Raw genomic sequence first — 25,866 nt, 5'->3', positions numbered from 1 at the left:
GGGGGAAGTAGGTGCCTGCCTCCAACCTCTGAAACAGTCCAGAGTTCCGGAGGATGCGGGCGTCGTGTGCCCGGCCGGACCAGCCGCCGTAGATGTCCAGGAAGCGGCCCCGGTGATCCACGAGGGCCTGCAGGACGATGGAGCAGTACCCCTTTCTGTTCATAAAGTGGGCTGCTCGATGCTCCGGGGCCCGGATGGCGATGTGGGTGGCGTCCAGGGCTCCCCCGCAGTTGGGGAACCCGAGGGCAGCAAAGCCGGCCATGGTCTCATCGACGTCGCGCAGGCGGATGATTCTCGGCAGCAGGACGTCATTGATGGCGTGGACAACCTGCAGAAGGGTGCAGAGAAACACAAGGGAACACATTACATACAACCAGGGGTGAGTGTGCGCTCCCTTGGGTCCCCCCCTTGATTCCCTCTGTCCACACACACACACACACACACACACCAGGGCCCCCCATGCTCCCCCCAACCAGTGGGCCTGTGCAAGGGAGGGACGGCCCAAACCCCTGGGCGACCCAGCCTGGAGTCTTGAGTGTCCCTGGGCATGGAGTGGAGCACCCTCCCCCCATCCCACTCCCCCTGGGACTTACCTGGATGACGATCACTCCAACGGTGGATCTTCCCACCCCGAACTGGTGTGCCACCGAGCGGTAGCTGTCCGGTGTGGCCAGCTTCCACAGCGCGATGGCAACCCTCTTGTTGACGGAGATGGGTGCCCGCAGCCGGGTGGCGGTTCTCTGCAGAGCGGGGGTGAGCCAGGTGCACAGCGTCAAGAAGGTCTGCTTCCTCATCCGAAAATTCCGGACCCACTGGTGGTCATCCCATAGTCCGAGGGCCACACAGTCCCACCAGTCGGTGCTGATGTCCAAACTCCAGAGTGGCCGGTATACGGTGGGGTGCTGATGAGACAGGGTTGCCAGGGCCCCCCTGGTGAGGGCGTCCAAGGCGATCTCTGCCTCCTGGTCCATGAACAGCATGGCACCGGCCTGCAGCATGAGCTGCAGCCAGCGGAACAGCCCCAAGAGGGGCCCGACCAGGCACATGGCCACCCTTGGCTCCATAGTAGACAGAGCAGGGCAGAAAAAAAAACCACAGGGAAAAGCTGTTGGGGGCCAAAGGGTGGTGTCCCCAAAAGTCAAAGGGCACCCACAGACCTGCGAAGGGTGTCAGTCCCTGGCAGAGGCCCCAAGGCACGGGAGCAGGAGACCAACGGCTGCCCGGCGAGACCCCTTTAAGCATGTGTCTGAACGGCGCTCTGGCCCCGCCCCCGGAAAGGGCTGGTGGCCTTTGCCCTCTTCAAAATGGCTCCGGGCTTCTGCTTTTCCGGAAAAGCACACCGCCAATGTAGACGCACTTTTCCGGAAAAGCACTTCGTTATGACGATAACTCCGGGGCCAATGTAGACGCGCTTTTCCGGAAAAACTGAAAACGGAATAGTATTCCGTTTTAAGCATTTCCGGAAAATCATGCCAGTGTAGACGTAGCCTAGCTGTCCTTGATTCTGCCCTGCAATCCACTGGTACAGACCCGGCTAGTTATGCAGAGTCCCCATTGTCTATTGGGCTGTTCTTCTCATCTGGAGTGGGAGCTGTTGTTTTCTGTTTGTTATTCTCTTCTATTTCTGGTGTATATTTTTTAAGTCTTTGTTACTTTCTGACTGAAGCAATCTGTCCCACTTTAGCCCACTAAAATTGCAGGGTGAAATTGTGGGTTATAAAGTTATAAAAAATAAATGAGAGATGGAAGGGTAGGAAAAGAATTAGGGATCCAGTTTTAGTATGAAATGGTTTATTTTAGTAATGTGGTATAATTTAAATATTTGAGATTTTTTTTCTGGGAGTTAGTGTGCACAGAAGTGTATCGGTATGTACATAAAACAGTTTAGATTTGCTGAACACAAACTGTTGATTCCATTGTTTGATGCACTTCGTCACCTTCATTAAAATTCTGTGACTACAGACCACTTACGATGCCACATAAGTGCCCTCTGCAAGTTATGTTGTCATAAAAAGGGCAAGAGAAGTTAAACTTAAGAAGCTAAAATAATATTGTCTCTTCCATTCAGCTGTACAGAAAGGTTTATAATTTTCAGAAGGTTACATTTCTTTGAGATTAGAATCAAGTAAACATCTTAATTCTTTATGAAAGTTTCTGCTTATCCTATTCTGCTTGATGAGACTTTCCGGGACACTGCAGTACTGTCCCACCTCCAGTCTGAGAGCCCCAGTGCTCTTAAGGAGGATGAAAGTCTCAAGGGAACAGAGCATTCAATGGGAGCAGAGGGAAACCATCCCGTAGTTAGGACTCTCCTCCCAGAGGATGTTGTGGTATCCTCTCGCACTGAGGATACCTCTGAGGGGAAGGGAATGCCAGTTAGGAAGAGGCAGGTGTTAGTAGTGGGTGATTCGATCGTTAGAAACATAAATAGTTGGGTTTGTGATGACCGGGAGAACTGTACGATCACTTGCCTGCCTGGTGCGAAGGTTGTGGATCTCTCGAGGCATCTAGATAGACTTATGTGTAGTGCTGGGGAGGAGCCGGTGGTCGTGGTACATGTAGGTATCAATGACATAGGGAAGGGTAGGAGAGATGTCCTGGAGGCCAAATTTAGGCTGCTAGGAAAGAGACTGAAATCCAGGACCTCTATGGTGGCATTCTCGGAAATGCTTCCAGTTCCACGTGCAGGGCCAGGTAGTCAGGCAGAGCTTCAGAGTCTCAATGCGTGGATGAGACGATGGTGTAGGAAAGAGGGGTTTAGATTTATTAGGAACTGGGGACACTTTTGGGAGAGGGGGAGCCTATACAGGAGGGATGGGCTCCACCTAAACCAGGGTGGAACCAGACTGCTGGAACTAAACATTAAAAAGGCAGTAGAGCAGTTTTTAAACTAAGAGATGGGGGAAAGCCGATTGGAGCGGAGATGCACGTAAATCGGAGGGAGACTTCTCTTAGAGGAGAATCCATTGATAGAGATTCTCTAAGCTGTAGTCAGAAAGAGAGGAGGGGAAAGGGCAAACCATGGGCCAGAGCAGACAAACAACCGTATACAAAGGAATCCAATGCATCAGGGAAGAGCAGACAAATAAGCAGTGGCAAATTTTTAAAGTGCTTGTACACAAATGCTAGGAGTCTGACTAATAAGATGGGTGAACTAGAGTACCTCGTATTAAATGAGGAGATTGACATAATAGGCATCACTGAAACCTGGTGGAATGAGGAAAATCTGTGGGACACAATTATACCAGGATATAAAATATATAGAAAGGATAGAGCAGGCTGGGTGGGTGGCGGAGTGGCACTGTATGTGAAAGATAATGTAGAATCAAATGAAATATAAATATTAAGTGAATCAACATGTTCCATAGAATCGCTAGGGATAGTAATTCCATGCTCCAATAATAAGAAATTAGCAGTAGGGATATATTAGCGACCACCTGACCAGGACAGCGATACTGACATTGAAATGCTGAGGGAGATTAGAGAGGCTACCAAAATAGAGAACTCTATAATAATGGGGGATTTTAATTACCCCCATATTGACTGGATACATGTCACCTCAGGAAGAGAAGAGGAGATAAAATTTCTCAATGGCTTAAATGACTGCTTCTTGGAGCAGCTGGTGCAGGAGCCCACAAGGAGAGAGGCAATTCTCAATTTAGTCCTGAGTGGAGTGCAGGATCAGGTCCAGGAAATAACCATTACAGGACCGCTTTAGAATAGTGACCATAATATAATAACATTCAACATTCCTGTAGTGGGAAGAACACCTCAGCAGTCCAGCACCCTGGAATTTAATTTCAAAAAGGGGAATTATACAAAAATGATGAGGTTAGTTAAACAGAAATTAAAAGGCACAGTGACTAGAGCCAAATCCCTGAAAGCTGCATGGAAACTTTTTAAAGACACCATAATAGAGGCCCAACTTAAATGTATACACCAAATTAAAAAACATAGCAAGAGACCTAAAAAAGTGTCACCGCAGCTTAACCACCATGTAAGAGAATTAGTGAGGGACAAAAAGGTATCTTTTAAGAAGTGGAAGTCCAATCCTAGTGAGATAAATAGAAAGGAACATAAACACTGTCAAATCAAGTGTAAAAATGTAATAAGAAAAGCAAAAAAAGATTTTGAGGAACAGTTAGCCAAAAACTCAAAAAGAAATAACAAAATGTTTTTTAAGTACATTAGAAGCAGGAAGCCTGCTAAAAAACCTGTGGGTCCCCTAGATGATCGAGCTATAAAAGGAGCAATCAAGGATGATAAAGCCATTGCAGAGACACTAAATGATTTCTTTGCTTCAGTCTTCATGGCTGAGGACGTTGGGGAGATTCCCGAATCTGCACCGTCATTTGTGGGTGATGAATCTGAGGAACTGTCCCGGATTGAAGTGTCATTAGAGGAGGTTTTGGAACAAATAGAAAAACTTAATGTTAACAAATCTCCGGGACCAGATGTCATTCATCCAAGGGTTCTAAAAGAACTCAAATGGGAAATTGCTGAGCTATTATCTGTGGTTTGTAACCTATCATTTAAATCGGCTTCCGTACCGAATGACTGGAAGGTAGCCAACGTGACACCAATATTTAAAAAGGGCTCTAGAGGCGATCCTGGCAATTACAGACCGGTAAGTCTAACTTCAGTACCGGGCAAATTAGTAGAAACAATACTAAAGAATAAAATTGAGAAGCATGTAGAAGATCATAATTTATTGGACAAAAGTCAACATGGTTTCTGTAAAGGGAAATCCTGTCTTACTAATCTATTAGAGTTCTTTGAAGGGGTTAACAAACATGAGGATAAGGGGGATCCAGTAGATATAGTATACTTGGATTTTCAGAAAGCCTTTGACAAGGTCCCTCACCAGCGGCTCGTGTGTAAATTACATGGCCATGGGATAAGAGGGAAGGTCCTTTCTTGGATTGAGAACTGGTTAAAAGACAGGAAACAAAGGATAGGGATAAATGGTAAATTTTCAGATTGGAGAGGGGTAACTAGTGGTGTACCCCAAGGGTCAGTCCTGGGATCAATCCTTTTCAACTTATTCATAAATGATCTGGAGAAAGGGGTAAGCAGTGAGGTAGTAAAGTTTGTAGATGATACCTAACTGTTTAGGATAGTCAAGACAGAAGCAGACTGTGAGGGACTCCAAGAAGATCTCACCAAACTGAGTGATTGGGCAACAAAATGGCAAATGAAATGTAATGTGGATAAGTGTAAAGTAATGCACATCGGGAAAAATAACCCCAACTATACGTACAGTATGATGGGGGCTAATTTGGCTACGACAAATAAGGAAAGAGATCTTGGAGTTATCATGGACAGTTCTCTGAAAACTTCCACGCAGTGTGCAGCGGCGGTCAAAAAGGCAAATAGGATGCTGGGAATTATTAGGAAAGGGATAGAAATAAGACCCAGAATATCTTACTGCCCCTATATAAAACTATGATACGCCCACATCTTGAATACTGTGTACAGATGTGGTCTTCTCACCTCAAAAAAGATATTTTGGCCTTGGAAAGGGTTCAGAAAAGGGCAACTAAAATGATTAGGGATTTGGAACGGGTCCCATATGAGGAGAGGTTAAAGCGACTGGGACTTTTCAGTTTAGAAAAGAGGAGACTGAGGTCTATGATAGAGGTCTATAAAATCATGAGTGGTGTGGAGAGGGCCAATAAAGAAAAGTTATTTATTAGTTCCCATAATAGAAGAACTAGAGGACACCAAATGAAATTAATGGAGAGCAGGTTTAAAACTAATAAAAGAAAGCTCTTCTTCACACAGCGTGTAGTCAACCTGTGGAACTCCTTGCCAGAGGAGGCTGTGAAGGCTAGGACTATAATAGAGTTTAAAGAGAAGCTAGATAACCAAACTGGGTGGGGTTGCGACTTCTTTGGAGGATAGGGACATAATTCAAAATGACCTTAGCAAGTTAGAGAAATGGTCAGAGGTAAACAGGATGAGGTTTAATAAAGAGAAATGCAAAGTGCTCCACTTAGGAAGGAACAATCAGTTCCATACATACAAGATGGGAAGCGACTGTCTAGGAAGGAGCATGGCGGAAAGGGATCTAGGGGTCATAGTGGACCACAAGTTGAATATGAGTCAACAGTGTGATGCTGTTGCAAAAAAAGCAAATATGATTCTAGGTTGTATCAACAGATGTGTTGTAAGCAAAACTCGTGAAGTCATTCTGCCGCTCTACTCTGCACTAGTTAGGCCTCAGCTGGAGTACTGTGTCCAGTTCTGGGCGCCACATTTCAAGAAAGATGTGGAGAAATTGGAAAGGGTACAGAGAAGACCGACAAGAATGATTAAAGGTCTAGAGAACATGACCTATGAAGCCAGGCTTCATGAACTGGGCTTGTTTAGTTTGGAAAAAAGAAGATTAAGGGGGGACATGATAGCGGTTTTCAAATATCTAAAAGGGTGTCACAAGGAGGAAGGAGAAAATTTGTTCCTCTTGGTTACTGAGGACAGGACAAGGAGTAATGGGCTTAAAGTGCAGCAGGGGAGGTTTAGATTGGCATTAGGAAAAAATTCCTAACTGTCAGGGTGGTCAAATATTGGAATAAATTGCCAAGGGAGGTGGTGGAATCTCCCTCTCTGGAGATATTTAAGAACAGGTTAGATAGACATCTGTCAGGGATGGTGTAGGTGGAGCTTGGTCCTGCCTTGAGGGCGGGGGGGCTGGACTCGATGACCTCTTGAGGTCCCTTCCAGTCCTATTATTCTATGATTCTATGATTCTATGATTCATTGAGGTTAGGTGCATAAAAGGCTATTAGCCAGGGGATAAAATGGTGTCCTTGGCCTCTGTTTGTCAGAGGCTGGAGAGAGATGGCAGGAGACAAATCGCTTGATCATTGTCTTCGGTCCACCCTCTCTGCGGCACCTGGTGCTGGCCACTGTCGGCAGACAGGATACTGGGCTAGAAGGACCTTTGGTCTGACCCAGTACGGCCGTTCTTATGTTCTTATCCAATAACCTTTATAATGTTTTAATTTGCTTTTCTCCTTAATTCAATTTATCTACCAAGGTGAATGCTATATTAACTCACATTAGCAGAGTTCTTATTGCAGTTTAGTCTCTCCTTCCTTTCTCTGTACAATGATGAGATTACGCTTTAATTCTTGTACATAATTTCATATTAAATATTATAATTGTTAATTAACTAACTAAACAGTAGTCTAATTCTGAAGTTTTGTTATCTTCTTCCTTTGCCATATTTAATTGATCCTATGACAAATGAGACAAACTCTGGAATGCTTAACCATATTACCCAAAGAACAGCTATAGTTTAGTGCACTTGGAGACTTGGGCATTTAACAGATTCTTGTACATTTTACACACTTTATTTTGGCTAGTGAAAATGAAGGCTCTTGCAGAAGTACTGGAGAAAGTATATGGAGCAAAAGAGGATACTGTAAAGCTAGATGGTTGAAAAGGGAAGTAGAGGAAGACAAAGTCTATGACAGTGGTTCCCAAACTTTTCAGTCTCATGCCCCCTTTTTGATTTTTGAGAAACCCTCACACTGCCTCCACAAAAAAATAGCAGCAAAACTTGTTGAGAGAAAAAAAAAGAAAAAAAGGAACCAACCGGGGCTGGAAAACAAAAATAGCAAAACTTGGGGGGGCTCTTGATGGGAGGGGAGGTCTGGGTCACCTCGTTCCCCCACTGGAATTTCTTCACGGCCCCCCCCCCCAGTTTGGGAACCCGTGGTCTATGAGATAAGCTGCAGCAAGCCCAGCAAGAGTTTAAAAAACAAAGATTAAAATCTTAACTGTATCCTGAAATGAATGAAGAGCAATAAAAGTGGGTGGGTATGTACGTACGATAAGGCAGGCTATAGCATTCTGATTATACTGGTGTCTGGAGATCTGGGATTTCGGAATGTTACAGATAAAGGAGCTGTGATTATCAAGACAACAAGAGGATATGAAAGTTTCAAGAAATTGGAGCTACGAGAAGGAAAGGAGAACAGAGTCAGGGATGATGCCAAGGTTGTGGACATTAAAGGCAAACTGGATGTTGGAGCCATGAAGAGAGAGAGAGAGAAGTAGTTGCTTCAGAATATTTCTCTTATTCTGGAGAAACCAGTCTTTTTTTGTTTTTACTGGTTGAATTAAGCCTTGAAGGCTTTATAGGAAGTGGCAGTAAGGGGGGAAAGAATATAATCACTTAGTGGCCTTGCAATACATGCTTTTATTATTCAGCCAAGTGTCTGATATCTTAAAGTACTGGGCTTTCATCATTTCCCTTAGTAAATGTTTCTAGTGCCAAATACATCCCCATGTTGGAATTTCCTGATATTCAGTCTGCGTCTTCCTACTGTGATACAAATAATTAATAATTACAGAGAACGCACAGAGTCAAAACAAAACCAAAAAACCATAGGGAAGTCCAACTTTAAATGTTGCAAATAAAATCTACTCAAGTAAATATTTTAGCATACTCACTAATTGCCCATGCAAGCTTTCTAGATGGTTTATCCCCTAATTTAGAATTAGCCAAATATCTTGCATATCTTTCCTTTCCTACTCACATTCTGTCCTTCAGTGAGATTCTGGAATTTAAATATAAAGGTCAAACAACTAGCAACATTTCTCAGTTTCTGTTAACTATAAAAGCACAAATATTAGTGTGAAATGATGATTTGGCATTTGTATCTCAAATTAATGTGTGTGACTGAAATCTGTGTTCTTTGGATAGGTATCAAGTTAGACAAAAGAGAACACATTTTAAGTAATTTGTGTTAACTCCAAATATATCAAATGTTTAGTGAGTTTTTTAGTATATTAATTATAGTAATTTATTGAAATGACCTGTCAAAATCCTGATTCAGGAGTTTATAGAAATACATGTTATAGCGGAATCTGAAATGTTTTCCAGAATGGGAGCAATAGAATCTGAAATTCATGGGTCAGACTTAAAGAACCTGGATGTTATTGGAGTGAAGAAATCTATTGGTACTTAATAGGAGGCTTCACTGAAGTTCCCTGTGTTGGTGTATCCATGTAGAATTCATATAAATTTAGGAAGGAAGGGTGCTCTTCAATCCCAGAACGTGACTGTTGCTTGTTCTGGGGTCTTGAAGATAAGGAAACAAAGGTTTTAAGACTGATATTAGGAAAATGTTATGGATAGTAAGAACCAATTGGGTGTGCAGCTCTAAATGATATGATAAAAATAATACCCAGTCATCAAGCACCAGAAGAAATTTCCCTAAAATTATCAGTGTAGGCAAGATCAAAGTGACTGTCCAATCTATAAAATAGATGTGTAATTTAAATACTATTAGTCCAGCACCTTTCTTTTGCGGAGTTAACACTTTTTCAGTTATGCCTTGTGTTCTACCTGGCAATCGTAGATAAATATGCCTATCCTGTCCTCTGGATACTTTTATCAGACATGAATACAAGACTTTCTCAAATCAGAAACCTCACCTCACTAGCCTCATAGCCTCTTATAAATGAAGCATACCCCTCATTCTCAATTATATTAACACTGAAATCCCAGAGGATCTCTTTGCCATAGGCATGTCTTCCCTTCTCTATTTTGTTGTTGAAATTTTGGAGGCATAAGGGAAATATCTAATTAATTACATTGATAAAGCTGAAAATAAATGATTTACTATTCACAGCTAACACCCAATGGTAGTTAATGGGTTTTAAATTCTAAATCTACTTAAGCTTGTGAAAATGAAAGGTATTCCAGATGATATGCTGGTCAAATTGTTAGCCCTTATTGACAGCCCTGGAGTGCAAATCCATTCTCAGTGTCTTTTGAGCCACGTCTACAGATAAGATTGAGCCTTGACCCATGTCTACGGATAAGATTGAAGCAGCCGCAGTCGATCTTCTGGGGTTTGAATTAATGGGTCTAGTGAAGGCATGCTAATTCAAACTGAGATGGCGTGCCCGTCGGTGTTGGTACCCCTGCTTCTATGAGGAATAAGGGAAGTCAAAGGGAGAGTAAGCTCCCTTCGACTCCCCACAGTGTGGACGGTGCCAAAATTCAAGTTAAGATGTTTGGACTTAAACTAAGTAATTAAGGTAGCTGAAGTTGCATATCTTAGTTCAAACTTATCCCCTAGTGTAGACCAGGGCTGCGTCTAGACTGGCAAGATTTTGCACAAAAGCGGCTGCTTTTGCATAAAATCTTGCCACCTGCCTACACTGGCTGCGAGTATTTGCACAAGAACACTGACTTTGTACTGTACAAAATCAGTGGTTCTTGCGCAAATACTCCGACACTTCCACTCAGGGATAAGCCTTCTTGTGCAAGAGGGCCAGAGTAGACAGCCAAGTTAATTTCTTGGGCAAGAAAGCCCAATTGCTAAAATGGCCATTGGAGCTTTCTCGCGCAAGAGAGCGTCTGCACTGGCACAGATGCTTTTGCGCAAAAGATGTCTTTTGCACAAAAGCATCCGTGCCAGTGTAGACGCTCTCTTGCGCAAATACTTTTAACAGAAAAACTTTTCTGTTAAAAGAATTTGTGCAAAATCATGCCAGTCTAGACGCAGCCCAGGTGTTGGTGACCTCACATACAGATGGAATAGTAAGGATGGCTAAATAGAGAAACCCAAGAACAAACAAGCAATCTCTGAAAGTGTGTCTTTCTGTAGCAGTTTTCTTGGTACATTTCCATTTAAAAAAATTGGTTCAGCATTACCAACTTGAAGTTTTTGCATGATATGTAGACCAAGTTCTTGACTGCATTATATCAATTTTATGCCTCTGCAACTTAAATTTACATTGTCATTCAGTAGCAATGGAATAGTTTATATAGTGAGGGTGCTGAAACCCATTGAGCAAAACTGTAAACCTCATAAACCACCTCAAGCCAGGGGATGTTACCACACCTCCTTCGGCCCTAGTTTTGGCAGACCTTGCTGTCACAAATAGGTTAGATAAATGTCTATCAGGGATGGTCTAAACAGTATTTGGTCCTGCCATGAGGGCAGGGGACTGAACTCGATTACCTCTCGAGGTCACTTCCAGTCCTAGTATTCTATGATTCTATGTAAATTGGGGTAAAATGAAAAGAGAACCTGGTCTACTATCTGTACCATAGTGGAGAATAACATTATGGTGAATTAAAGCCACTTTATTTCTAAGTGAAACCATCCACATAACGGTGCAGATGGAGATTAATGCACTTTAACGTATGTGTACTGGCTTCACACCGTTGCAGGAACTCCTCACTTAACCTTGTAATTATGTTCCTAAAAAATGCTACTTTAAACAAAGTGATGTTAACCAATTTCAATTTCCCCATAGGAATTAATGGAAATGGGGGGCTAGGAGATATAGATATAGATATAGATACAGTGATTTTTTTGTAAAAAAAAAGAAAAAAAGTTCTGGTACTCTGGGGCAAACTTATTGAGCAAAGAAAAAAAAAAGGAAAACTTGTTGAGCCAAACAAAAAAAATTCAATCGCGGCCACTTTAAGAGCCACAGTGCCATGCTGGGAGCTAGAAGAAAATATGGAAGCAGGCTTCTGTCAGGAGCTGAGCCATTCCTGGAAAACAGGTGCCGGTACGTGCAGGGGAAATCCCATTCCCTTTCTGTGGGCTGGGAAAATAGGTGACGGTAGGCTGTTCTGGGCAATACTGTTACAAAAAAACCACTATATATAATATATATATATACACACAGTATTAACTTTTTAATACTACTCTCATCAATGATGATTGTGAATCTTTGTTGAGACAGGGATTTATGATGTCAGAGTGTGGTTGTCTGGCCCCATGCCACTCCTGGAAACGACTGGCTTGCTGAGAGCATTCATGTGTGGCCCCTAGGGAGAATGGAAGGAGAGGGTCTCCATGTGCTACACTGTTGCCCACACCCAGAAATGCCAACCCAGTCAATGGGAGTTTCTTGAACAGTGCCAGGTCAGCACAGAGCTGCCTCACACCTTTCCAGAGGTTACAGAGATGTACCTGCACTCAGCCAATCGACTGCCTCCAGGAGCAGCATGGGATCAGGCAGGCAGAAGCAGCCTACCTGAGGATCACGATCGACTTGCAGAGGCTCTAGATTCTACCAGTCAATTGCAATCAACATGTTGGTTATCACTGTTGTACTTGATTTGCCTTGACTTTCTTGAATGTTGCCATGTAACTAAACCCTAGATCTCAGACTTCACTTTTTGAATATATAGTCTCCAATTGGAAACATAGGAGGAACTTTACTTTCCCTTGTGCCTTTAATAATTAAAACCCCTCAGAACTGATGCGGTTAAAATGTCAAAAAAATTGCTTTTGGGTTGAGACTTAGCATGGATATTTAGACCGGAAAAGGAATTTAAGGAAGTACAGGTCTGTGATATCATAATCTTTTACAGGCTCTGGTCAGATTTCCCCAGGTAAGTGATGTCAGGCCACAAACTGGCTCAAAAACCCCCAAGGAACACTTACTGAAGATATTGGTAATTTGGTAGGTTGCACTCTTCTCTTTGGGTATACTGTAATTGAACCAGTGTTCTATCTGGCACTACAATCTTATGTATGAGACATGGTAACCGAGGCTTTTCTATCTATGTGGGTATAACATTTCTTTCTTTGAAAGTTATATATGCTAGTAACATGGATACATTTTAAACTTTATTCTGGGAATGTGTACCCAAATATATGCTTACGGCATGCTTGAAAATATAGTAAGATACTATTACAGTTATATAGAATTCTGTTCCTTGAAGTTTAACTTTCTGCTCCATAAAGTTTCATAATATAGCATCAGCATCTGCATTTTCTTGTTTATCTAAAAGACACAGCTTGGTGGCTTAAGGAATGTTGGAGTCCTACCATTGATTTTCTTACATTGGTTTGATCATATTTAGACGTACAGGCAGTCCCCGAGTTACGCAAACGGGGCTTTTCTCACCCCGGAGGACCAGAGTGGCGGGATGCCCAGATGCATCGTGGTCCCGCCGCCCGCATCCTCCAGGGCGAGAAAAGCTGCTCCGCGTCTCCCTGGTCTGCTGGGGGGAGCCCCCCCCCAGCAGACCAGGGAGACGGGGAGCAAAGCCTCAGAGGACACCGGCAGCGGGACAGCCGCAGCGCGTCTGGGCTGTCCTGCTGCCCGCGTGCTCCGCGGCTTTGCTCCGCATCTCCTTGGTCTGCTGGGGAGGAGTTCCCCCCAGCAGACCAGGGAGACGCGGAGCAAAGCCTCGGAGGATGCGGGCGGGACCGCGGCGCGTCTCGGCGGTCCCGCCACCCGTGTCTCCCTGGTCTGCTGGGGGAGGGGGGGCACAGCTAGTGCGCCCCTCCCCCCAGCAGCCCAGGCTTTTCTTGCCGACGACGCCTGGGGTAGAGCAGCTGAGGCGCTGCCGGGTTGGTCCCGCAGCACCGCTCCTCGGAGCTACTGGACCAACCCGGCAGCACCCCAGCTGCTCTGCCCCAGGCGTCCCCAAGTCAGCCGCTGCTGAAACTGACCAGTGGCTGACTACAGGAAGCCCGAGGCAGAGTTGCTCTGCCCCGGCTTCCTCTAATCAGCCGCTGATCAGTTTCAGCAGCGGCTGACTTGGGGACACCTGAGGTAGAGCAGCTGGGGTGCTGCCAGATTGGTCCCTCCAGCGCTGAGGTGCGGCGCTACGGGGACCTACCCGGCAGCGCCCCAGCTGCTCTGTCCCAGGTGTCCAAATTCAGCCGCTGGTGAAACTGATCAGTGGCTGATTCCAGGAAGCCCAGGGCAGAGCAACTCTGCCCTGGGCTTCCTGTAGTCAGCCGCTGGTCAGTTTCAGCAGCAGCTGAATCTGGACGCCAGATTTACATACAAATTAAACTTACATACAAATTGACTTAAATACAAATTGACTTACATACAAATTCAACTTAAGAACAAACCTACAGTCCCTATCTTGTACATAACCCGGGGACTGCCTGTAATTGTTTGTCGCGTTTAAGAGCCAGAGGAACAATTATCATTGGTCAATATCAAAGCATTTGAATATCTAAGGAGCAACGTTGCCACAGTGAAAAGTGAGCCTGGAATTGTTTTATTGGTTGAAAGGATTATGGATAATTCTGTAGGTCTAGATCCTTAGTGTTACTTCATATGGCTTATTTATATCTGAGATTCCTGAAAGTATCAATATTTGAGACAGTAGGTAGGCTCTGAGGTCAGATCTATCGTAGGAGGCAATGCTGAACCAAGGTACAAAATTCCAGCTATGTATCTTAGTTCAAATTACTGCAGCGTCCCAATGTTGGGGGTGAATGGGAGAAACACTCCCATTGACTCTCCTTACTCTTCTTGAGCCGGTGGAGTAACAGAGTGGATGGAGAGTGATCAGTGGTTGATTTAGGGGTCCCTTACAGCACCAATCTCCCAGTAAGTATAGACAAGGCCTGACATATGGCTGCATGTAGCATGGTCCAATAAAATCTTTTCAAAATTAGATACATGCTGAGTATGCACTATTTATTGTCTTAAAGCCTCTGTAGCTTAAAATACTGAGAAGGCTTTCAAAGCTAACTAAGGCAAAGTAGAGGAGAGATCAACTAAATATTGCACAGATTATGTTAGAGAAGGCTATGGTTAAAAATAAGTATTCTACTTACTGGTCTGTTGCCAGAAATATGAAGGATTGGGTTTTTTGGGGGTGTGGGTGGGTTGTTTGCTGTTTGTTTTTTGGTTTTTTAATGTTTCACTGGGAAAATAATATGAATCATGGAGCAGATGTTATTGAAGAAGGCAACAATAACAACCGAGGAAGAGCCCCGTGTAAGCTTTTGTTTCTCACCAACAATACTTGGTCCAATAAAAGATGTTACTTACCCACCTTGCCTCTCTCATATTCTGAGATTGACATGGTTACAACATTGCATGTTAAAAAGGAATGTTGAAGATTCAAAACAAAAATTAGAAACATGCCATTTTGCAAGATTTGGCAGTAACCTTTGGCACCTTGTCAGAAGAAAATGCCATTTTTCTCATGAAGTAGGTAACCATAGCTGTACCTGTTACCTATTGCTGAAAGGACATTGCCAGATTGTCCTTGCTGTACATCTGTAGAACAGGTCTTGGCTCTGGTCTACCCCAAGTCTTTATTCCAAAATAACGCCCCCGCCCCTTCCCCCCACGTTCAAATTTATAAGCAGTGTGTCCACATTACCAAGCCCATTACTTTGAAATAACGGGACACAGAATTCAAACTCTGTGCTCCTGCTTTTCATGAGGAGTAACACTAATTCTGAAATAGTAATTTAGAAATAACAGTAAGGTGGACTTTCTGGTGCCACTAATTCAAATGTATTGGCCTCCGGGAGGCCTCCCGCAACTCGGGTGATTCCTGGGCTTCAGACTAATTTCAGTGCTTCCCCGTAATGAGGACACGATAGTCTGAATTTGTTAAACTGGAGTTCTTAAGTTGAATTTAGTAATTTCAAAATAGTTTCCTAGTGTAGACATGGCCTTGCTGAACACATACTTATTTTACCAGAAGTGGGCAAAGAGAGGGAATATAAAAAATAGCAGCAGAGTTACAAAATGACCATGTCAGACTTGTTTACTACCATGGGCAGTAAATAGCTAAATCAAATTAATACTGCTCTGAACATAATTGAAATGACATTTGCAAGTCCACACCAGATAGGAGACACACAAATGTCACAAGATTGGATGCTATTTAATACATACCTCCTTTGCTCTGCATAATTGGGGTTACAATGTCCAAGTAAGATATTTTTCTTTAGATACTTCCACTTAGAGTCCTGGTCAGAATTAGAAGGCACTGAAACATGGAGTGGGGAAAATTGAAAACAGTTTTAAACATCAAAAAATAAATTTGAGGTTAATTTGGACAGACAGGTAAAAGTTGGGATTGATGATTTTATCTAAACACTAATTCTGTAATTGAAATGACCAATAATACAGTCACAATCATATAATCAAGGGATAGAATTACAATATTTTAGGACATAATCCTTTCCCAGGAAAGTCAGTGGGAGCTTTGCTTTGACTTGAATAAGAAAAGAACTGGGCTATCATTATTATTTGTTGTATTTGACTACAACATTATCTCTTGGCAATGGAATGCTAATAAAATGAGAGCAATGCTGGAATGTAATACACATTAAAATAACATGAAGACAACAAGATTCAATTTAAACACACACAAAGAAAACCCAACATTCCAGTAATTGTACAACTCTTTCAATTTGACTGAAATTCTTTATGGTCAAATTTTAAAAATTTGTTTTTGCTAAGGAAAATCTACTGAAGCAAGAAAGTATGCATAACATGAGGAAGAATAGACAAATCCTAAATTACGGGACCAGTAGAGAGTTTGATTTACCTGCTTCTGCCTTGTTTGTACTAGCGGTTCTTAAGAATCTTCTTTCACTGTCCAAATGTACTTACTATTAAGAACTTTTTCATTATACCTAACTACACCTTTCCTTTCTTCATGTCAGCCTGCTGACGTTTATCTTACTATCTTTAACAGTTTGAATGGTTCCTGTTATTCAAGTATTTTGTTCCCATGTAAGGAATACCAGCATGTGAATAGAAATTGTTTAAAAATGTACAGTACTTGTCACTTGGAGATGATCTCCTTACTAAACACTCTTCACAGGACTGTGGAGCTGCTATAGTCTCTTAGCAAACTCTTGGTGATGCAACAAGTTTGTGCATTGTATAATCAGCTTCTGGCAGTTTCTTGATCATTAAAAAATGTGGTCCCCTGTATCATCAAAGCAGTTAATTAAGAAGTTTTATATTTTTAATCTTAGGATATAGACAAGTGGCTGTTATGTTTAAAAAACAGCATTAAATTCACAGCACAAGGAGTATGGGAAATAAGCAAATAAATCAGACATGGAATCAATTTGAATCATGCATGGGATTGTAAAAATTCTGTAAAAGTTTTCCATAATGCATCTAGAGTTGCCAGATGTCCGGTATTCACCCGGACACCCTAAAATGTCCGGTATTTTCTGAATTTTTCTCCGGCCAGGCGGAGAAAATGCCAGGCACCTGGCAATCCTACAAATACTCAGCAACCAGCCTCCCCCCTCCGCTCCCCCGAACTTCATCCTGTCTCCCAACACCCCCAGCCCTCCGACCCCAGCCTCCATGGTTACCTGGTTCCCCAAGGCTGCCGGCACAAAATGGCTGACGGCCAAAAGACCTAGGGGAAGCAATGCTTTCTCCTTGTTCTTAGTGCTCAACCTTTCTCCTTGTTCCCATCTATGCACTCACTTTTAAAGGGAACATGCTGTTTTAATGCTGTTTTATTTTAATTTTTGGATTTGGGGGCAGGGTAGATTTTTTTTTTACTCAACAACTTTGGTTCCCCCCCTCCTTTTTTTCCCCTTCAACAGAATTTTTTCCCCGTTTTTTTGTGGGGGGGGGGTTCGGTATTTTTGTTTCAACCATCTGGCAACCCTAAATGAATGCACGTTATGGTCAGGTCCTATGTGTTCTGCAGCGATAAACCTCAAAGTAATTCCTAAGGGCATATCTTTTAGAAAAACATCCAGTCTTGGTTTAATAATAGTCAGTGATGGAGAATTCATTACAGCCCTTTGGTAAGTAATTTCAATGATTTCTTACTCTCATGATTAAAACTTTACACCTTATTTCTCATCTAAATTTGTCTATCTTCACTTTCACCTGGATCATTTTATATCTTTTGCTTCTGTGTTTGAAGAGACCAATATTAAATATTTGTTCCTCATATGGTTGCTTACAGACTGAAATCAAGTCACCTCACAACTTTGCATTGTTGACCTAAATGTAAGAGGACTGTTAGCCCCTTACTAAAACTCAGTGGGAGTTTTTGATTGGCCAGCTCCCAGTACCAAAAGGGGAAGGGTCCATGAGAAATCAGGGTCCTGAGACGGACAGAGCCCAGAGACAATGGAAAGCAGCCAACACTTCAGCTCAGCCTGATTGACAGGTTGTACAGGCCAGTGAGGAAAATCAGAGGCCAGGTCCCATCCTCTGTGTGAGCTGGGATTTTCTGGGTCTCTGAGAAAAGGAGAGAGAGCTAAGAAAGGCAGCAAGAAGAGCAAGCTGTGTGGAGAGACAAACGTGCAGTGCCAGAGCCCAAGGAGCCCAGACTCAGTGTTAAGGGGCAGTCCTGCAGCAGCAGAGCCAGGCACACACAGCCCAAGGAGCACAGACCCTGTGTTGAGCAGCAGACTTGCAGTGACCAGAGAGCCAAAGGGGACAGAGAAGCAACACAAGGAGTTGGAGACTGGCAAAGCAGAACAGTCTGCAGCTGGGTGTGGTGAGCAGCTGGGACCAGCAAATTGGGGGGAGAGGCTCTGGGAAGGAAGACACCACCAGCCAAGAGGCCCTGCAGGCCAGACTGGGAGAGGGGTCCTGCCACCTAGAGACTGAGGTTGTGTGGTCACTGCCAGCCTGCAGCCCTCCTAGAGCACAGCCAGGACCTGAGAGAGAGCCCTGGGACCTATAAGGAACAGTCTGTGAACTGTCCTTACACTCTGCAGATTGCTGTTTGTGATGTCCCCATGCTACAGAGCAGGACTGTGTGTTCTCATTTAACCTTTTGATTTTTTTTATTCTTTTCTCTTCAAACAGTTGATGTTTAATAAATTGTGTTTGCTTTGAGCCATATGAAATGATCACTGGGTCGAGAAAGCATGCAGTATGAAGAGAGCACCCCAGAGTGGGGACACCTTAGACCCTACGCCAAGTGACTACAAGGTCAGGGATTAAGCCCCAGGAAACCTGGGCCCAGCCTTGTTGGGATTTCGAGGACTCTGCTACTCAGGAGAGTGGAAGGGGAGCCCTCAAGGTCAGGGACGCCATAGGGTAAAGGAAGTGGGAGCGGGGACTCAGATTCTTTCGTTGGTCCATTTCACCAGCATAGTATAGAAGCCAGGAAAGTTCCCCACAATAGCGGGACCATTCCCCTGCTTACATAAACAGATTGAACTTATTGAGTCTGTCACTGTAAGGCAGGTTTTCTAATCATTTAGTCAGTCTCATGAGTCTTCTCTCAACTTTCTCCAAGTTATCATCATTTTTCTTAAACTGTGAGCACCAGAACTGCACACGGTATCTCAGCACTGGTTGACCCACTGCCAAATACAGAGATAAAGTAATCTCTTTTCCTAGCCAAGATTTCCCTGTTTATGCATCCCAGGATCCCATTTGCTCTTTTGGCTGTGACATCACCATCATGTGCCGTTGTTTATCCACCATGATCCCCAAATGCTTCTCAGAGTCATTGTTTCTTAGGAGAGAGCCCTCCCCGCAATCCTGTAAGTATGGCCCACGCTCTTTGTTTCCAGATCAGTATATTTATATTTAGCTACATTAAAACTCATATTATTTGCAGTTTACCAGTTTACCAAGCAGTTCAGAATGCTCTGAATCAGTGACTGGTCCTCATTATTATTTACTATTCCCTCAATCTGTGTGTCATCTGCAAATTTGATCAGTGATGACTTTATTTTCTTCCGGGTCTTTGAGAAAGATGTTAAATAGCATTGAGCCAGGAACCTAACCCAACAGGATCCCACTAGAATCAGATCTTCTCAATGATGATTCCCCATTTAAAATTATGTTTTGAGACCTACCTGTAGCCAGTTTTTAAACTAATTTAATGTATGCCATATTAATTTTATACCATTCTGTTTGTTTAATCAAAATGTCATGTGATGACAAGTCAAACTAAAGAAGTCTGTATATATTGTATCAACTCTATTATCTTCATCAACGAAACTTGTAATCTCATCAACAATATCAAGTTATTTTAATAAAATCTATTTTTATAAACACATGCCAATTTGCATTAATTACATTACCCTCCTTTAACATTATTAATTGAGGCCCATATCAGTTGCTCAATGTCAGCCTGACAGGCCTATAATTACCCAGGTCATCCCAATTACTCTTTTTAAAAAAAATTGGTACAGTATTAGCTTTCTTCCTGCTTTCTGGAACTTCCCTCATGCTCCCAGATTTATTAAAAGTCATCATTAAAAACAACAAGCAAGCTCCTCAGCCACTTCTATTAGGACTACGGGATATAGTCTATTAGGACTACTGCAGATTTAAAAATGTGAGCATACAATACATTAAAGATTGTGAGGTGCTCAGATACTGTGTGGCTGTGTCTACACTGGGCCACTTATTCCGGAAAATCAGCCACTTTTCCAGAATAAGCTATGCGCTGTCTACACTGGCCCTTGAATTTCCGGAAAAGCAACGACGCTCTACTGTACAAAATCAGCCGCTATTCCGGAAAAGCTACGCTGCTCCCGCTCAGGCATAAGTCCTTATTCTGGAACACTGTTCTGGGAAAGGGCCAGTATAGACAGCCCAGTAGTCTTTTCCGGAAAAAAGCCCCGATCGCGAAAATGACGATCGGGGCTCTTTTCCGGAAAAACGTGTCTACATTGGCCACAGATGCTTTTCCGGAAAAAGGGCTTTTCCGGAAAAGCAGCCTGCCAATGTAGACACTCTTTTTCCAGAAATACTTATAACAAAAACTATTCTGTTTTAAGCATTTCCGGAAATTCATGCCAGTATAGACACAGCGGCTGTGTCTATAATATAAGTATTTCCGGAAAAGAGCATCTACATTGGCCACAGATGCTTTTCCGGAAAAGCCCTTTTTCCGGAAAAGCATCTGTGGCCAATGTAGACGCGCTTTTCCGGAAAAGAGCCCTGATCATCATTTTTGTGATTGGGGCTTTTTTCCGGAAAAGACTACTGGGCTGTCTACACTGGCCCTTTTCCGGAACAGTGTTCCGGAATAAGGACTTATGCCCAAGCGGGAGCAGCGTAGCTTTTCCGGAATAGCGGCTGATTTTGTACAATAGAGCGTCATTGCTTTTCCAGAAATTCAAGGGCCAATGTAGACAGCTCGCAGCTTATTCCGGAAAAGCGGCTGATTTTCCGGAATAAGTGGCCCAGTGTAGACACAGCCAGCCTGTCAGTGGTGGTCATACAAATGTGTTAAGAGTAAAAGTTCATATGCTTTACTGTGTATTCCCTTTGGATGTCACTAATACATATTTTTCTCTTAGAAAATGTTTGTTGCTACTATTTCTGAACTTTTATACACGACGTACATATTTTATTTGTTTTGTCAGGTTTGTGCATTAAGCCTCCCAATATATAATGGGTTTGGTTAGTGTTTAGTTTGTTTGGTTTACAGTGAAACATGTGGGGCTCAAACAGTTTTCTTTTTTACTTTCTTAACTGACATGGCAAGCCAGCAAGTGCTTGAGCTATGAACATCCATGTCTAGAATTCCAGGGCTCAGTCCTGGTACAAATTAAATACTAGGTTTGATGATGGTATCAGCTGTGAAATTTGAAGGTAACAAATAGAATTGAAAATAGAATAGACATTTTCCAAGAGCAGTGAAAGGAATTGCAGGACAAATGTAACATACCAAGAGGGCCCATTCCTGGGATGCTACATGACCCAGCTTCTATGACCTGAACTGGAAGTTGTGGATACTCATCCCCTTGCAGGAGGGCTGGCCCCTCAAAGGAAAGCACCCTTAATTATCCTGGGGAAAAGAAAAAAATGCTTTAAAAGGAGAGAAATAAAATCCAAGAAAAAAACCAGAAAAGGAGAAATCCCAAATTCTGGCCTATTACCTGGTTTATGCAAGAACTGTCAATTGCACAGTAACACGAACAGCATAGATTGTTCATGCCTATTTTGGAGCTATGGAAGATTGGTGAACCATAAAGAAGCTAAAACAATTACAGGTTGAACCTCTCTAATCCGGCACCGTTGGGACTTAACTGGTGCCAAGCCAGAGAATTTGCCAAACCATGGAAAGTCAATATTGTCTAGCAGCATTACCAACATTTTCACTGCTTACTGGGCTGTTAAAGGACATATAGGCGTAAATTGAAGCTAAATAACAGCAGAGAATACAGAGAGCAAGGACTGGTGGCTGTAAACAAACTTTATGGGGCTGCAGGAAGCTTAGCCTTACTCATGATAAGTGGATTTCCAGCTAACTAAAATCATACCAGTCCACAGATTTTGCCAGACCAGAGAGCACTGGACTAGAGAGGTTCAACCTGTACTATAATAAAACAGTGTCATCTGATAATATCTGAAAGATAATGTTAAAAAAACTCTGTAGTGATTCCTGTAATATTTTGTCAGCCTTTGGTTTGAAGTCTCTTTAATTTTTAGATCATCATACACCAGTTCAGATACAGTCTTGACACAATCAGAAACATTGTGCTAACTCTGGTTTTCTCATTTACAGGACAGCATAACTATTTATGTGCTGGAAGGAATGATTGCATAGTTGATAAAATTCGTAGGAAGAATTGTCCAGCATGTCGCTTGAGGAAGTGCTGTCAAGCCGGAATGGTCCTTGGAGGTAAGATTCTTACAAAGCCTGCATTCTGGAAAATAACCACTCAGAATCTTCACTGCAATACATTAGTGTAAATAATGCTACTTTAGAACTTCAGTGACTTAAAGGAATTTTTTTCTTGAGGGATTGTCTGGGAATTTTAAATAGTTTGTAAATTCAGTTTAAATTCTTCTGAATAGAACACCTTCACATGGAATTTTTTTCTGGAGTAAAGTTTGTCCCGTATTGCATATGTATACACTAATTTGCTCACTGATGAGGGCTGGTCTTGCTGGCTTTGGTTTATATTTATTTTATCATTTTGGAGTTGGAGAACTTGTTTTGGGAAATAAGTGAAATACTCTTTGGCTACGTCTAGACTGGCATGATTTTCCGCAAATGCTTTTAACAGAAAAGTTTTCCATTAAAAGCATTTGCGGAAAAGAGTGTCTAGATTGGCACGGACACTTTTCCTCAAAAGCACTTTTTGTGGAAAAGCGTCCATGACAATCTAGACGCGCTTTTCCGCAAAAAAGCTCCGATCGCCATTTTCGCGATTGGGGCTTTTTTGCGCAAAACAAATCTGAACTGTCTACACTGGCCCTTTTGCGCAAAAGCTTTTGCGCAAAAGGATTTTTGCCCAAATGGGAGCAGCATAGTATTTCCACAAGAAGCACTGATTTCTTACATGAGATCGTCAGTGTTCTTGCGAAAATTCAAGCGGCCAGTGTAGACAGCTGGCAAGTTTTTCCGCAAAAGCAGCTGCTTTTGCAGAAAAACTTGCCAGTCTAGACACAGCCTTTGTGTGAAGGGAAATACTCTTGTGTGCTCCCCACCACTGGTCTGGGTGGGGGGCAGCAGCATTCTGTCTCCCCACTTTAGTGAGTTGGGAGCGGGCTTGTTAGTTCTGGCACTACATGGGCTGGATACAGGGGGAGCTGAGAACTAATAGAACTAAGCATTAATAGAACAGAGAAGTTGGTGTAGATTCTGCTTCTTCTGTGTAACCTCAGGCACAGCTAGTGGAAAGTTGAATACTGTGCTTCAACAGATCCATGGCATGGAAGCTACAGCCTTATAGTGAGACTGTTCGGTCACAGGATAAGTTTGGCGTGCTTACATGCAGAAAGAAAAAACCTTATCCTTGTATTTTTTTCAAACTGCTGATGTAGCATTTTAGCATTAACTCCTACTAACCTTGAACATTTAAAATTTATGGCTAAGTCTCGGAGGGGTAGCCATGTTAATCTGTAACTTTAAAAACAATGAGTAGTCCTGTGGCATCTTAGAGACTAAAAAAAAATAACAAAAATTACTATATATATATTTATTAGTCTCTGAGGTGCCACAGGAATACTTGTTTTTAATAGAAGAGAAGTAAAACAATCATTTCAAAAATACAAAGAAAGAAGAAATGGGATAAACTAGTAGATGTGGAATGGCATTCATTTAGTGGTGTAAACTAGCTTCAGTGTAAAAAAAACCCAAGATTACACACTGAGAGTGATTATAGTCTCTCCCACCTATGTCCTTTCATAATTGAAAGTATTTATGTAAAAATCTAGTTCAGACTAAAATTAGATGTTTATAACTTTGTATGCTTCTAACACCCTTTGGTGCCAGATATTTCTGAACTGAGGGTCAGTGTATTACTCTGCTTTAGCCTTTTTCAGTGATCTAAATGAATACAGATAAAAATTATCATTTTGTTTTTTCTTATGTGGTAAGGTACAACATCTTCCCATCCCTCTTCTTTTCATATTAGATCTTAATGCCCTTGGCACTTTGTTAATATCTTATCTGCACAGGTGGGGAACAGAAGAAATGTTTGTATCTCTTAAAACAATTTTTTACATATATTGCATTATACTCTGTCTTCAGATTGTTATTCATGTGAGCAGGATTTTCTTTGGTGTTTGCTTTATGCACTTGGTCTAATCCAGATCAGTCTTGGAGCTGCTTATTGCACCAAAGCATAGAAGAGAAATGCCCACCTCAGTCATGTTTTGATTTGCAAATGCTGTAGCTGACCACAAATGGTAGATATTTAGGACCTAGGATTCGATGTGTCACCTTATACATGCACACGAAGGGGAGTTGGAGTCTGTGCCCACATATGGGGCTTGGGATTTATGGGCATGGAAGGGAAAGTGAGATTGACAGCTTGCTTCCCTATGTCCCATTCCCACTAAAGACCCTTTGGGGTTCAGGCTCTGCAGATGGAGCAGGATGGATGTGAGGGAGGAGTTGGCAGAGTTCCTCGAGATTCTGTTTCTACTCTGTAAAGAAACACCACAAACAAAAAAAGCTAAAATATCCAGGTGGACTAAGAGACTCTTTTTCTTCTTGGTTTCCTCTTTAGTGGATAGTTGCCCCCTTTCTGTAGGCGAGCTCAGGAGCAGTAGCCATAATGGAAGCCCAAGCATGTGATTTTGGTAGTATGGAGTGGGGGGGGGGTAAAAGTATCCACACGGAAACCTCTCACCTCTGGCAAACACCCTAGAATCCTCAGTTTACAGTGTGGATCACACAGCTTCTTCCACAGATGTGGCTGTTACCCAATGTCAAGAGGCACTGTTCATATGCATAAAGTTAAGTACATATTTAAGAGTGTGTAGGCTGGGGTCTAAGGGCTTCTCAACATATGGACATACTTGGGAATAACAGCAAGTGTGGACATACTTATGCTGGCATAAGTGTGCCATGTTCCTGTTCAGTTTAACTTACTTTTGAAATACATAAGGGACCAAATGGCTTGTCATGAGCAGGGCAGGGGATAGCAGGAGAGCTTTGTTCAGTGGTCACAGGTGGGGCTGATCTGTCACCCCCAAATCTGATCTACTGAAGGTGCTCCCTATATAGACCACAAGGTGTAGCCATCTCTTGAAGGAGGTTGGCCCATGCTCCAACTGTGGCATCAGTCTGAACAGTTAACGAAGAAAAACGCAATTCAAAATTTGACTGTCAGCACCTTTAAATAAGTGAAACTCAAAGGCAACCACTTAATTTCAGTCATTGAGGACAAGGCCCGCACTGGACTCTGGGGTTCTGGGCTAGCACTGATGAGCTCTTATCCTACACCTGTTTCACCCAGCACTGCTCCTAGGAACTGAGAAGAAGCAGACAAGCTTCCTTGCTGGGTTGCTGGCTCTCAATTAGTCACTACCTTCTCCAAACTCTTGTAGCCTGGTCTGAGTGGGTTTCCTTCAGGTAGGGGTGTCCAGACACGAATACCTCCAGCTGAGGCTAGTAAAGTTCTGATAGATCCCATTGCATGGCCCTTTCAGGGCTGTCTAAATTATGTCAAGAACTGGTTTGGGCTTCTGCCTGGATGCAAAGGTGGCTAAAAGACCCTGCAATGTAGCCTCCTTGTACACCGAATTTGGTGTAGCACCGAGCCGCACCTAAGGTCTTTAACGAGTATGTCTGGTCGTGGTCTCTGTTTTTATGTCCTGTGAAGTGTAGACACCTACAGCATTCCACATGGTCCTAATATTGTGATTGGAGTATTGAGTTTGTACTTCTCAGCAAGGAGCCTGCAG

At 42.8% G+C, this 25,866-nt stretch overlaps 1 protein-coding gene across 5 annotated transcripts in view; it reads left to right on the top strand.

The window, feature by feature from the left end:
• Nucleotides 1-25,866, top strand: part of PGR (progesterone receptor) — a 91,931-nt gene that overhangs the window by 17,247 nt on the left and 48,818 nt on the right. For all 5 annotated transcript variants that reach the window (XR_003088120.2, XM_075919277.1, XM_006110833.4 and 2 more), the window contains exon 3: nt 22,232-22,348. Coding sequence is in view for 4 of the 5 variants with exons in the window: in XM_075919277.1 (XP_075775392.1) it covers nt 22,232-22,348 (117 nt within the window). In the remaining variant the exon portion in view is untranslated. The remainder of the gene's footprint in view (nt 1-22,231; nt 22,349-25,866) is intronic.

The sequence above is a fragment of the Pelodiscus sinensis genome, chromosome 1 (genome assembly GCF_049634645.1).
Source record: "Pelodiscus sinensis isolate JC-2024 chromosome 1, ASM4963464v1, whole genome shotgun sequence".
Lineage (NCBI taxonomy): Eukaryota > Metazoa > Chordata > Testudines > Trionychidae > Pelodiscus > Pelodiscus sinensis.
Note: the sequence above shows the minus strand (reverse complement) of the source record. Positions and strands in the feature narration are given on the sequence as shown.